Source organism: Rhincodon typus, chromosome 32 (assembly GCF_021869965.1).
Source record: "Rhincodon typus isolate 14 chromosome 32, sRhiTyp1.1, whole genome shotgun sequence".
NCBI lineage: Eukaryota > Metazoa > Chordata > Chondrichthyes > Orectolobiformes > Rhincodontidae > Rhincodon > Rhincodon typus.
In genome coordinates, this window is record NC_063363.1 from 4,201,562 (window position 1) to 4,212,930 (window position 11,369).

Below are 11,369 nucleotides of genomic sequence, written 5' to 3' on the forward strand. Positions count from 1 at the left end.
CCCCCTTTTCTGATGTAGGGTCTAGGCCCGAAACGTCAGCCTCTCTGCTCCTATGATGCTGCTTGGCCTGCTGTGTTCATCCAGCCCTGCACCTTGTTGTCTCGGATTCTCCAGCATCTGCAGTTCCTACTATCTCCTTTATCCTAACTGTCTCTCTTCTGCTAGTCAGCGAATCCTCTATCCATGCCAGTACCTTGCCCTGAACACCATGGCTGTTATCTTATTCAGTAGCCTCCTCTGCGGAACATGGTCAAAGGCCTTCTAGAAATCCAAATAGATCACATCTGCAGGCTCTCCTTAGTCTCGCTTGCTTGTTACCTTTTAACGAATTCTAACAGATTTGTCAGGCATGACCTCTCCTTGATGAAGCTGTGCTGACTCAGCCTGATTTTACCAGGTACTTCCAAGTATTCTGCAATTTCATCCTTGACAATGAACTCCACAAACTTAACAATGACCAAAATCAGGCTAACCGGACTATATTTTCCTGAAAAGCTTTTCAGTCCTCTGGCTTTCAACTAATCTTCACCACCTTGTATACTTTTTTGTTTTCTTTTATGCTCTCCCTGACTTTGTCAGCCATTGTTGCCTTATCTACCCCTTAGTATGTTTCTTCTTCTTTGGGATGAATTTCTGCTGTGCCTCCTGAATTACCCTGCAGACTGCTGCCATTGTTTCTCCACTGTCTTCCTTGCTAGGGTCTCCTTCCCATTGACTCTGGCCAGCTCCTCCCTCATGTTTTTGTAGTTAGCTTTTACTCAATTGTAACACTGTTACATCTGATTCCAGCTTCTCCCCCTCAGACAGAATTCATTCTATCGTATTATGGTCACTGTCTCCTGGGGGCTCCTTCACCCTAAGCTCCCTAATCAAGTCTGCCTCACTAGACATCACCAAATTCAGAATTGCATTTTCCCTAGTAGGCTGTACTACAAGCTGCTCCAAACAACCATCTTGCAGACATTCCACGAATTCCTTTTCTTGAGACCTGTTACCGACCTGATTTTCCTAGTCTGTCTGCTCATTGAAGTCCACCATAATTGTTGTAATAGTGCCTTTCTCAATGCCTTTTCTACCTCCTGATTCATTTTTCGTCCACATATCCTGACCACTGTTCGGAGATCTGTACACAACTCCCATTAGGGTCTTTTGTCCTTGGTGGATCCTCCACTCTACCCACACAAATTCTACAGCTTCCAACTTGATATCACGTCTTGCTGTTGATTTAAGTTCATTTCTTATTAACGAGACAACCTTGCCCCTGCATGTCCTCTGTATATCCTTAGCTCCCAGCTTTGATCCGCTTGCAATCATGTCTCTTTGATGCCCACAACATCATGCCTGCCAATTTCAGTCTGTGCTTCAAAAACCTACTTAAAATGTATGTTTTTTTCCTTTGTTCTGTAAGTATTTCCAGTATTCGAATACAAGTTTTATTAAGTACTACTTTTGGTTTTTTAATAGATTCCAGAATATTGCAGAGTCCTAGAGGAGAGTGAGATATCAGAGCATTGTTTTGATCTGATTTTTGCCTTTGATGAGATTGTCGCCCTGGGTTATCGTGAGAATGTGAACCTAGCGCAGATCCGAACCTTCACAGAAATGGACTCCCATGAAGAAAAAGTTTTCAGAGCTGTTCGAGAGGTAATTTGAGATATAAACGAATAGAGTGCGGGAGTGTACAGTCAAACCATGGAGCTCAGACATACAGAAAGGTCTAAGGTATCCAAAGGTTCCAGTCAATGCTCTTGTAGTAATGTTTACAAACTGGATACAGCATAGAACATGCCATTCAGTCCAACAGGCTTACCCTCTGTTTATGCTCCACTCGAGTCTTCCACTGTACTTCGTCTCACCCTATCAGTATATTCTTTCCTCCCTCGGTTATTTATCCATTTTCTTCTTAAGTGCATCAGTTACTCCATTTATTCTCTGCTAGAGAATTCCACATTCTCAACACACAATAGAATTTTTGTCTAGAAAATGGAAAGAAAACAGCTCCCCTTTTTCCCTACAAAATGAAAGGAAAATCCAGGATAAATCTGGAAAAATTTGATCAAAGCCTGAGGTTTACTTGGTTGTAGTTTACTTACTGCCTTGGTTCTTGGTTCTGAGTTCTAGTTCCGATGCAGATATTTGAGCATATAATCTGCATTGGCACTCCACCGCCACATTATGGAGTGCTGTTGTGTTGTTGATTTAATCTTTTAAATGGTTAGTCAGAGACTGGGCACAGTGTAATGTGACGCTAATTTGAAGAAGAACAAGAGAAATCTCATCTCCTGGCCAGCATTTATCTGTCAATGTTACTGAAACAGAATATTTGGTCTGTAATGCTATTTATAGGGTTTTGCTGTTTGCAAATAGCTTTTGTGCCTGTCTGTGCCACAGCAGTGACTAGACTAAGAAAGTTCAAAATTGGATTGGATTGCTTTGGGCTGTCTGTAAGTTTGCGAAAAGGACTATATAAAGAATATTGTCATTTTTCAGTGTAAAGTACATTTTCATTGCTCAGCCAAATGCTTTGAACTACGTGAAGCAAACTTTGCATATTTAAATCCAAATATGGATATTGACTCTTGAAGGTATCATTGTGCTGGATAACCTTGAACCTTGGAGAATCAGATATAATGAAGTTATTACTGATTAGTTATTTATTGCACTTGAAATCCATCTGACATGAATTATTTGTGGCAGTCTAAATTCATGGCTGTTTATTTGATATCTGGGTGTGTGTGATGTTAGGTGGGCCACCCTTATTACCGAGAGTGGTCTGGAGAAGGTGGTCAAGAGCATAGAATTACAATGCTTTGATATTTGCCCAAGCCAAGAATTTGAGATACTTGGAATGTCAGGTCCTATGATGTTAATGCTAATTAAACACAGCACGATTGATATGAGAACCAGCGTCACCGTGGAATTAGGGGCGGGTTTGTAGTCTGAAGTCCGATATTACCATACCATGCCTCACCTGGGATTTTCTTGATTAGGACCGGGTGACTAAACAGAAAATGCTTCGTTTACTGCATACTATCCACAAATCTTCGAGAAAATGGAAAGCAATTTTAATGATGTTACTATACTGTTGCAGACTTTTGATGTGTGGAACTGTTTCCTTTTGGCTGTGATTGTTGTTTCTATGTTCCAATTCAGACTCAAGAACGTGAAGCAAAAGCAGAAATGCGTCGGAAGGCTAAAGAATTGCAACAGGCTCGTAGAGATGCCGAAAGGCAAGGCAAGAAAGCTCCTGGCTTTGGTGGGTTTGGCAGTGGAGGAATCTCTGGTGGCTCAGCGGCATCAATGATAACTGATGCCATCATCGAACCGGAGAAACCCAAGATGACGCCAGCAGTAATGAGGTAAGTTCCAATTTCCAGAGTTCGAGTTTTAAAGCAGAAAAACTCATTTGTCTTCTGGTCGAGCTGCTCACTGTAATGGTAAGAGAGGCTGTCATGACAGTATGTTGCATGGATATGACTGACCTTTGCATTTTTATAAATGAGTATCTGTGGAGGACACTTCACCATCAGGGTAAGAATGTTAAATTTGGTTTATTTCACACATTATGCTGTTTTGGTTTGTTTATGAAGTGCTGTTCTTATTTTAATTGACAAGGGAGTAATGATTACCAATTCCACTTTTTAAAATTGGTTGAAAAAGAAAGGAAACTGCTTAGGGTTTGAGAATAGAAAATAGGAAAGTATTTGGTGAACCCAAACTTGGACTTCGAAATTCTGTAGCAGAAACAAGAATCAAGAAAGACTGGGACTATCATTGCTTTGATGTGGGTTGAAGGAATGACTTATCAAATAGACACTGTGAAACTTTACTCCGACAGGCAGCATATAGGAAGGAGAAGGCCTCTGCAGGTCAGTCCATGGAGTCCCAGGGAGTGTTGAAACACTTCAAAACCACACTGCACATTACCTTCCTTCCTTGATGTCAATTGTACTTAAAAATTCCAACAATTTCTTCTTGAACTTGCTCAATAACTGAGCTTGTGATTTTGTCATGATAGTGCTGAAGAATGTGGAGCATTATTTACATTTGTCTTTTATCCTTCATGAATCACTTGCACATGGTCACCTGCTATCCCTTCTACTTCCTCTAGCCTTCCAGACAATTTAAAAGTATTTGTATTGAATGAAATTGATTTTTGTATGTTTTTTGATTTATTATGTTTGTTAGACTACAAACTCTGAACTATCGTGTTACTCAGCAATGCTGATGTCAGCTGCTTTATTGCCTTTCATTCTTCCTATGCATCAAGTTTACCCTGTAAAATGGGTTCAAATGTATAAAGAAGCTAATATGGCAAAGTTCTTACCTTTTGCACTAACGGTTTAAGAAGAGAGTTAGCAAAAGTCAGGATGTCTAACTTTTCTAAGAACTTTTTTCTGAAGGGTTATATCATCTAAGAATATTCTGCTCTACATATTTAATATGCTAATAAAGCTGTATTCTTTTTAAAATTGGACCATTGACAGTATGGGTTTCGGATAGACCAGCATAGTTTAAAATTCTGATCCACATCTATGGGCATTTTGGCTCATTGCTCATGATCTTTTTTTTTGTAAAGAAATCTTTGAAAATGGTTGGACATTGCACGTGTCCGGAATTTCTTGATTTAAGGAGAAAGTGGTGTTTATTGCCTCTAGCTTTCCTTATTTGCTCATAGTGACTCAGTTCAATTATTGTTGCTGGGTAGCATGAAGAATTGAAGAGTCAGTTAGTTCCTTTTTGGCTGTTTGAGATTCTGCATTGTTAGCTGTAATATGTTATAGACCAAACCTGTGCCATTTTAAACCCGTTATCACTTAATTATGTTCTCTTATGGATTAAGGGCTGATGCAGCAGGTCTTGCGTGTGAAGCTGGTTTATATATAATCAGGTATGGTTTGCTTCAATTGCTTCAATAATGCATGGGGAGGGGCCCTTCCTGCAGCACCCAGTATGTGGTAGCCTGTTGAGTTGAAGGCCTTTTTTTCCCAAAATTCTGACTGCTTCTGCTTATCCTGGCTTGATTGTGGTATTGCCGTCTGCGTAGTACACCAAAATCTTGACAGATTTTCATTGGTGCAGATGTATAGTTGGTGTACTGAACCAAGTGTTTTTTTTGGGGAAGTACTACGTTGTCATGAATGTTAAAAGTTAATGTGTTCTGTTGTATGTGCAAGAACTGGTCCATTTACATTGGCGAGTGTGAAAGTTTTGGCATGTTTTGTGATGACTTGGTTAATGAATTAATTCTTTAAGTTTGGTTATCTCTTTATCTAAAATGTCGGCTTCTCTCTCTGCTCCTTCAGACCTTCTGGTCCAAGCAAGGCCTTAAAACTCGGGGCAAAGGGAAAAGATGTGGATAATTTTGTAGACAAGCTGAAGTTGGAAGGAGAACAGATTAGTTCCTCAACAAAACGTACGTCAGAAGCAGCTAAAGTGCTATCACCTCCTGTTAACATAGAAAGGTAAGTGAAAACTTTGTGCTGATATTGTAATTATGTAATTTGTAGACTGTTGTTTCCAGCTAATCTCCAACCTTGCATCTTAATGGACTTGAACTCATCCAAAGCTTGTGTCTGTACCTTCAATAGCCATAAGACCCATTCAATCATCACCCTGTGTTCGTTGGTCTGTAATGGCACGTTCTAAAATTTTTGTCTACATTTTCAAATTGCTCTTTGGCCTTACCCCTCCCTATTGTAACCTCCTTCAGTCTTACAAACCTGGATGTCTAAGCTGCTCCAATTCTGGTTTCTTCACTCTACCCTTTGAAAGCCGTGTCTTGAGCTGATTAGGCTTTCAAGCTCGGGAATGCTCTTCCTCAACTTCTCTGCTTCTCTATCTTTCTTTTCCTTTTTAATATGCACTTAAAGCCTGATTTTTTTTGAACTTAATATATTGTCTCTTCTCCTAATACTTGCTTGTGTGGCTCACTGTCAAGGATTACTTGCCTATAATATATCTTGGGCTGTTTTACTACATTAAAGAGCCCATGGGAGTGGTATAGTAGTCCCTTACATCTGGAGTAAGGATTCACGCTCTATCTAGAACGTGATGTCACATGAAATAATCTCAGTAAGTGTCAATCTAGCATCTAGTGGATGTACATCTCCAAAGCAAATCTACTACAAGTTAACAGTCCCCTCCAGAGAGATTGCAGGATGGCTGATGCCCAAACTGGTAAATTTAAGGAGGTACTCCTTCAATTTGGAATTAGATGCACTTGATTTTACTTTTGGTAGTCGTAGGATGGGCTATCCTGTAATTGAAGCCATTAATCAGCTACTGTTGGTTATGACCATTTCTGTTTTTTAATTTGTTTGTGAGTGTGACTGGCTGGGCCAGCATTTATTACTCAAGTTGTCCTTGAGAAGGTGGTGGCAAACTACCTCCTTGAACAGCCGCACTCCTGCAATGCCCCCAGGAAGGAAGTTTCGGGGTTTTGACCCAGTGACACTGAGGAGCAGTGATATATTTCCAAATCAGGATAGTGAGCGACTTGAGGGGAAACGTGCAGGCCGTGTGCATTCCCGTGTATCTGCTCCCCTTGTCCTTCTGGATAGTAGTAGTTGTGGGTTTGAATGCTGCTGTCTAAGGAGTGTGGGAGAATTTCTGCAATGCATTTTGCAGACAATGCACATTGCTGCTAAGTGGTGGTGATGGAGGGACTGAATGTTTGTTATTTTGGTTCTAATCAAGCAAGCTACTTTGTCCTGGATGGTATAAAGCTTCTTGTAGTGTTGGAGCTGCACTCATCCAGACAAGTGGAGAGTATTCTGTCACACTCCAACTTGTGTCTTGTAGGTGGTGGGCAGGCTTTGTGAAAGTGAGTTACTTTCTGCAGAATTCCTAACCTTTGATCTGATAGTAGCTCCCAAGGATATTGATCGTGCAGGATTTGGCAATGATAATGCCATTGAATGTCAAGTGGTGATGGTTAGATCCTCTCTTGTTGGAAATGGTCATTGTCTGGCATGTGTGGCGCAAATGTTATTTGCCAATTTTCAACCTAAGCTGGATGTTGTCCAAATCTTGCTGCATTTGGCTATGGACTGCTTCAATATCCAAGTTGAAGGGTGTTGAATATTGCAATTGTTGGTGAACGTCCCCACTTCTGACCTTACAGAGGAAAACAACTGACATCCAACAACTGGAACCATCTTCCTTTGTGCTAGTTTGATCCAGTTTTTCGAGGAATCCTTGATGCCGCACTTGGGCAGTTATGGCCTTGTGTCAAGGGCAGTCATTCTCACCTCACCTCCCCTCTGGAATTCAGTTTTCATTGTAAGTGATTGCAGGCATTGAGTGACAGGATCGCATGTTGAGCATTGTGCTGGAATGCTGCAATGTAACTGAGGTCAGGATTGAAAAGATTGCATTCATTTGTGTACACGTTGTTTAGAATCTTGATTGTGGAATCCCTGAAGCAATTTTCTGTAGCCAGCAGACATCTGATCTTCCCAACAGTGGAGGACAGATAAAGCAGTGAGAAAGACATGCAGTATTATTTTTAGCACCTTGAAAAAGACAGCCACTGACAGATGGCAGTAGCAACATGTCAGCCAGCTCAGTTTGAGTGAATTTGAGATTGTGCAGTCTGGCTATGAATGACTAACATACCGGGCAGTTAATTTACATGTACCTCTGCTTCCACACTGGTATGTGCAGTGGTTCTTCACATTATCTATTGTCAATCTCCTCTTCTGCCCAGATTGTTTCTATCCAAATAGTTATCTGATACCCGAAACTAAGTCTGTCATATTGACTCAAAAGGAGATTGCACCATTATTTAAGTTGTGTTTGCTGCTGATATAAATCAATCCGATAGAAAAGCCTGTTTGGTCCCACCCATCTTTCCACATGAGCCAAAAAGTGAAAGTTAAGAAGTTCAGCATTGCAACCTTTATTGGCTGAGGAACCTGGCTGATTTTTTTTTCTTAAATATAGCTTTGTCACCCTGCTTTCAAGACCTGATAATTGTGCCAATATCAGCCAATATCACCTTTTCTCCTTAACTAGCCAACAGATCTGGATGATACAGGCTTTTTCATTGTATTCACTTGGGAGTAATTTCACTGTTGTTCCAATTTGTCCAGCTCCATGAGTTGTATGACATCCCTTGAGAATACATACTTAAATGTAAGGACTTTGTGGTAAATTGGAAGATATGGAACAGTGTGGCTACTTTCTGGATTGAAAAGGGTACAGTGTGGTTTTATCAAGAAATGGAATCGCTTTTGTAATGTGTTGTAAACTATCTACTGTTTGAAAAGACTAATGGTGCATGTGTGCTAATGGTTGCCTGGTGGTCTTTTCTGGATTTAGTTGTCTGGTTTTCAGTCCTAGTGGTCAGGAGGAGAAAACCGCCAAGGCTTGCAGTAAAGCAAGTTTTGCTCTCCTGAAATTTTCTCAGTAGACATTCATGCAACCTGTCTGAGGGTTAACTGTTTCATGCAGAGGGTGGTGCATGTATGGAAGGCGCTGCCAGAGGAAGTGGTGAAGGAGGGTGCAATTACAGCTTTTAAAAGGCATTTGGATGGGTATATGAATAAGAAGGGTTTAGAGGGATATAGGCCAAATGCTGGCAAATGGGATCCGGTAGATTGCGATGTACAGTCGGCGCAGATGAATTGGACATAAGGGTCTGTTTCTGTGCTCTTTGACTGTATGACCATTTGTTTCTGACTATCTTGTAAACCTGAAAAATTAAACTGTGACTAATTTCCTGAACTGATTGTAACCTTAATTTCATATTCCTGCCTAACCTGGTAACTTTTCACCCCCTTTCTTAACAAGAATCTGTCTACATCTGCCTGAAAGTATTCAAAGATTCTGCTTCTACCAACTTTTCAGGAAGATAGTTCGAAAGACTCAAGACACTCAGATAAACTGTTGCCTCCTCTTTGCTTTAGAGAGGCCTCCCTTATTTTTAAACAGTGGCTTCTAGTTCTTGATTTGCCTATCGGAGAAAGCATACTCTCCACATCTGTCCTCTAAAGACCTGACAGGATTTTCTATGTTTCAAACAAGTCACCTGTAATTGCAGCAGTTATAATGCACCTGTATTTTTTTTTCTGAAGAAGGGTCTAGGCCCGAAACATCAGCCTTCCTGCTCCTCTGATGCTGCTTGGCCTGCTGTGTTCATCCAGCTCCACACCTTGTTATCTCACCTGTAATTGCAGCAGTTATAAGCCTAGCTTGTCCAGTTTTTCCTTTTAAGATAATCTGGCCATTCCAGGAATTAGTCTGGTAAACCTTTTCTGAACCGCTTCCAATGCATTTATATGCTTTCTAATATAAGGTATTGTGCACAGTAGTCTAGATGTGGTTACAGTAATGTCCTGTATAACTGAAGGCATAACCTCCCTGCTTTTGTATTCAGTTCGATTCGTAATAAATGGTAACATTCCATTAGCCTTCCTAATTATGTGCTGCATTCGCATGCTAACCATTTGCTTCTTATGTACTTGAACACCCAGATCCCTCTGCAGCTGAGCTCTTCAATGTCTCACCATTCAGTATTTTTTATTATTCCTGCCGAAATGCACAATTTCACATTTTCCCATGATATACTTAATTTGCTAGATCATTATCCACTCACTTATCTGCATCATTTCATAGGCTCCTTTCACCCCTCTTCATAATTTGCTTTCCTACCTGTCTTTGTCATCAGCAAATTTGTCAACAATACTTTCCATACCTTTATCCAAGTTATTTATATCAATTGTAAACATTTTTAGCACTGATCCCTACCATTTGCTATATCTTGCCAACCTGCAAAAGATCCATTCATACTTCCTGTCTGCTTTCTGTTAGTCAGCCAATCTTATATCGTTGTCAATATATTACTCCTTACACTGAGGTTTTATTTTCCTCTAACCTTTTGTAGCCAGTTATTAAGTGCCTTCTGGAAATCTAAGTACAATATATCTACCTGTTCCTCGTTAGCGAAAGCAATTGTTACTTCCTCAGAACTCCAACAGATTGTTTAGATTTCCTTTTCACAAAACCATGTTGCTTCTGCCCAATTGTCTTAACGTATCTAAATGCCCTGTTGTAACTTCTTTAATAATAGCTTCTGACATTTCCCTATGATGGATGTTAAGCTAACTGTCTTGTTGATTCCTGCTTTGTTTCCTTCCCTTTTTGAATAAAGGAATTGCAGTTGCAGTCTTCCAATCCATTGGGACTTTTCCCTAATCAACAGTGTTCTGGAAAATTAAAACCTATGCGTCTACTTGCTCACTTCTTTTTAAGGTCTAGAATGAGGTCCACCGGGACCCAAATACTTGTCAGCCCACAACTTCTAAAGTTTATTTCATAAACTGTTGTCAATATGTTTATTTGTACATAGATAGGGATTTAGGAGCCAGGAGTAGGTATGCTCCGTGAGCCCCCCTGCACTATTCAATAAGATCATGTAATTGTAATTTAAATCTACATTTCTGCCTACCACAAATAGCCTTACACCCCCTTGCATGTAGAGAATCTGTCCACCTCTGCCTTAAAAATATTCAAGGATTCTATTTCCTTCACCGTTTCAGAAAGAGTTCCAGTGATACTCAACCCTCCCAAGATAAAAATCCACCTAATCTTTGTTCTAAACTGGCAGCTCCTGAGTTTTAAACGATGACTAGTTCTAGATTCTTCCATAAGGGAAAAAGTCCTCACAAAGCTACTAAATTCTTGTGTTGTCTGCATATGTGCACCATTGGAAACATAGCATTTATTGCCCAATCCAGGTTTTATTTTTGCAGAGATGGATTTTCTTTACCAACCTCTGAAAACTATCGGTAACCTCTAAGGCGACATCAGAGGGCAGCTTAGGGTCACATATAAGTGAACCATAGGTAAGGACAGCATGTCAAAGTGCATTTGTAAACCAGATTTTTTTAAAACAACAATTCAGTAACTTCATGGTTAGTCCAATCATATCAGCTGAGTGGTAGATGACAGGGAAAGATACCTGTAGACAGCAAGAAAATATCAATGGACTGGTCAGCTTGGCAGAAAGTTGGCAAATAAAATTCAACCCCAAAGAGGTGATGCATTGGATTTCAAGGCAAAGGATTACACAATATGTGGGAAAAGGTGAGGTTGAATTCTCATTGCATTCCTCCTAGTCACAGTTGTAACACATTAAAATTTGCAATCTCAAGTGGACATGAAGGTTCCCATGGTATTGCTTAAAGAAGAACAGAATATTCTTGATACCCTATTAACCAGAATCTGCAAGAATGTAATATAACAAGGTGTAGAGCTGAATGAACACAGCAGGCCAAGCAGCATCGGAGGAGCAGGCAAGCTGACGTTTCTGGTCTAGACCCTTCAGAAATGGGGGAGGGGAAGGGGATTCTGAAATAAATAGA

At 40.3% G+C, this 11,369-nt stretch overlaps 1 protein-coding gene across 1 annotated transcript in view; it reads left to right on the top strand.

The window, feature by feature from the left end:
* LOC109919114 (coatomer subunit delta) overlaps nt 1-11,369 on the top strand; it is a 315,806-nt gene that overhangs the window by 905 nt on the left and 303,532 nt on the right. The window contains exons 2-4 of the mRNA XM_048615350.1: nt 1,465-1,644; nt 3,154-3,359; nt 5,307-5,465. Of these exons, the coding sequence (XP_048471307.1) occupies nt 1,465-1,644; nt 3,154-3,359; nt 5,307-5,465 (545 nt within the window). The remainder of the gene's footprint in view (nt 1-1,464; nt 1,645-3,153; nt 3,360-5,306; nt 5,466-11,369) is intronic.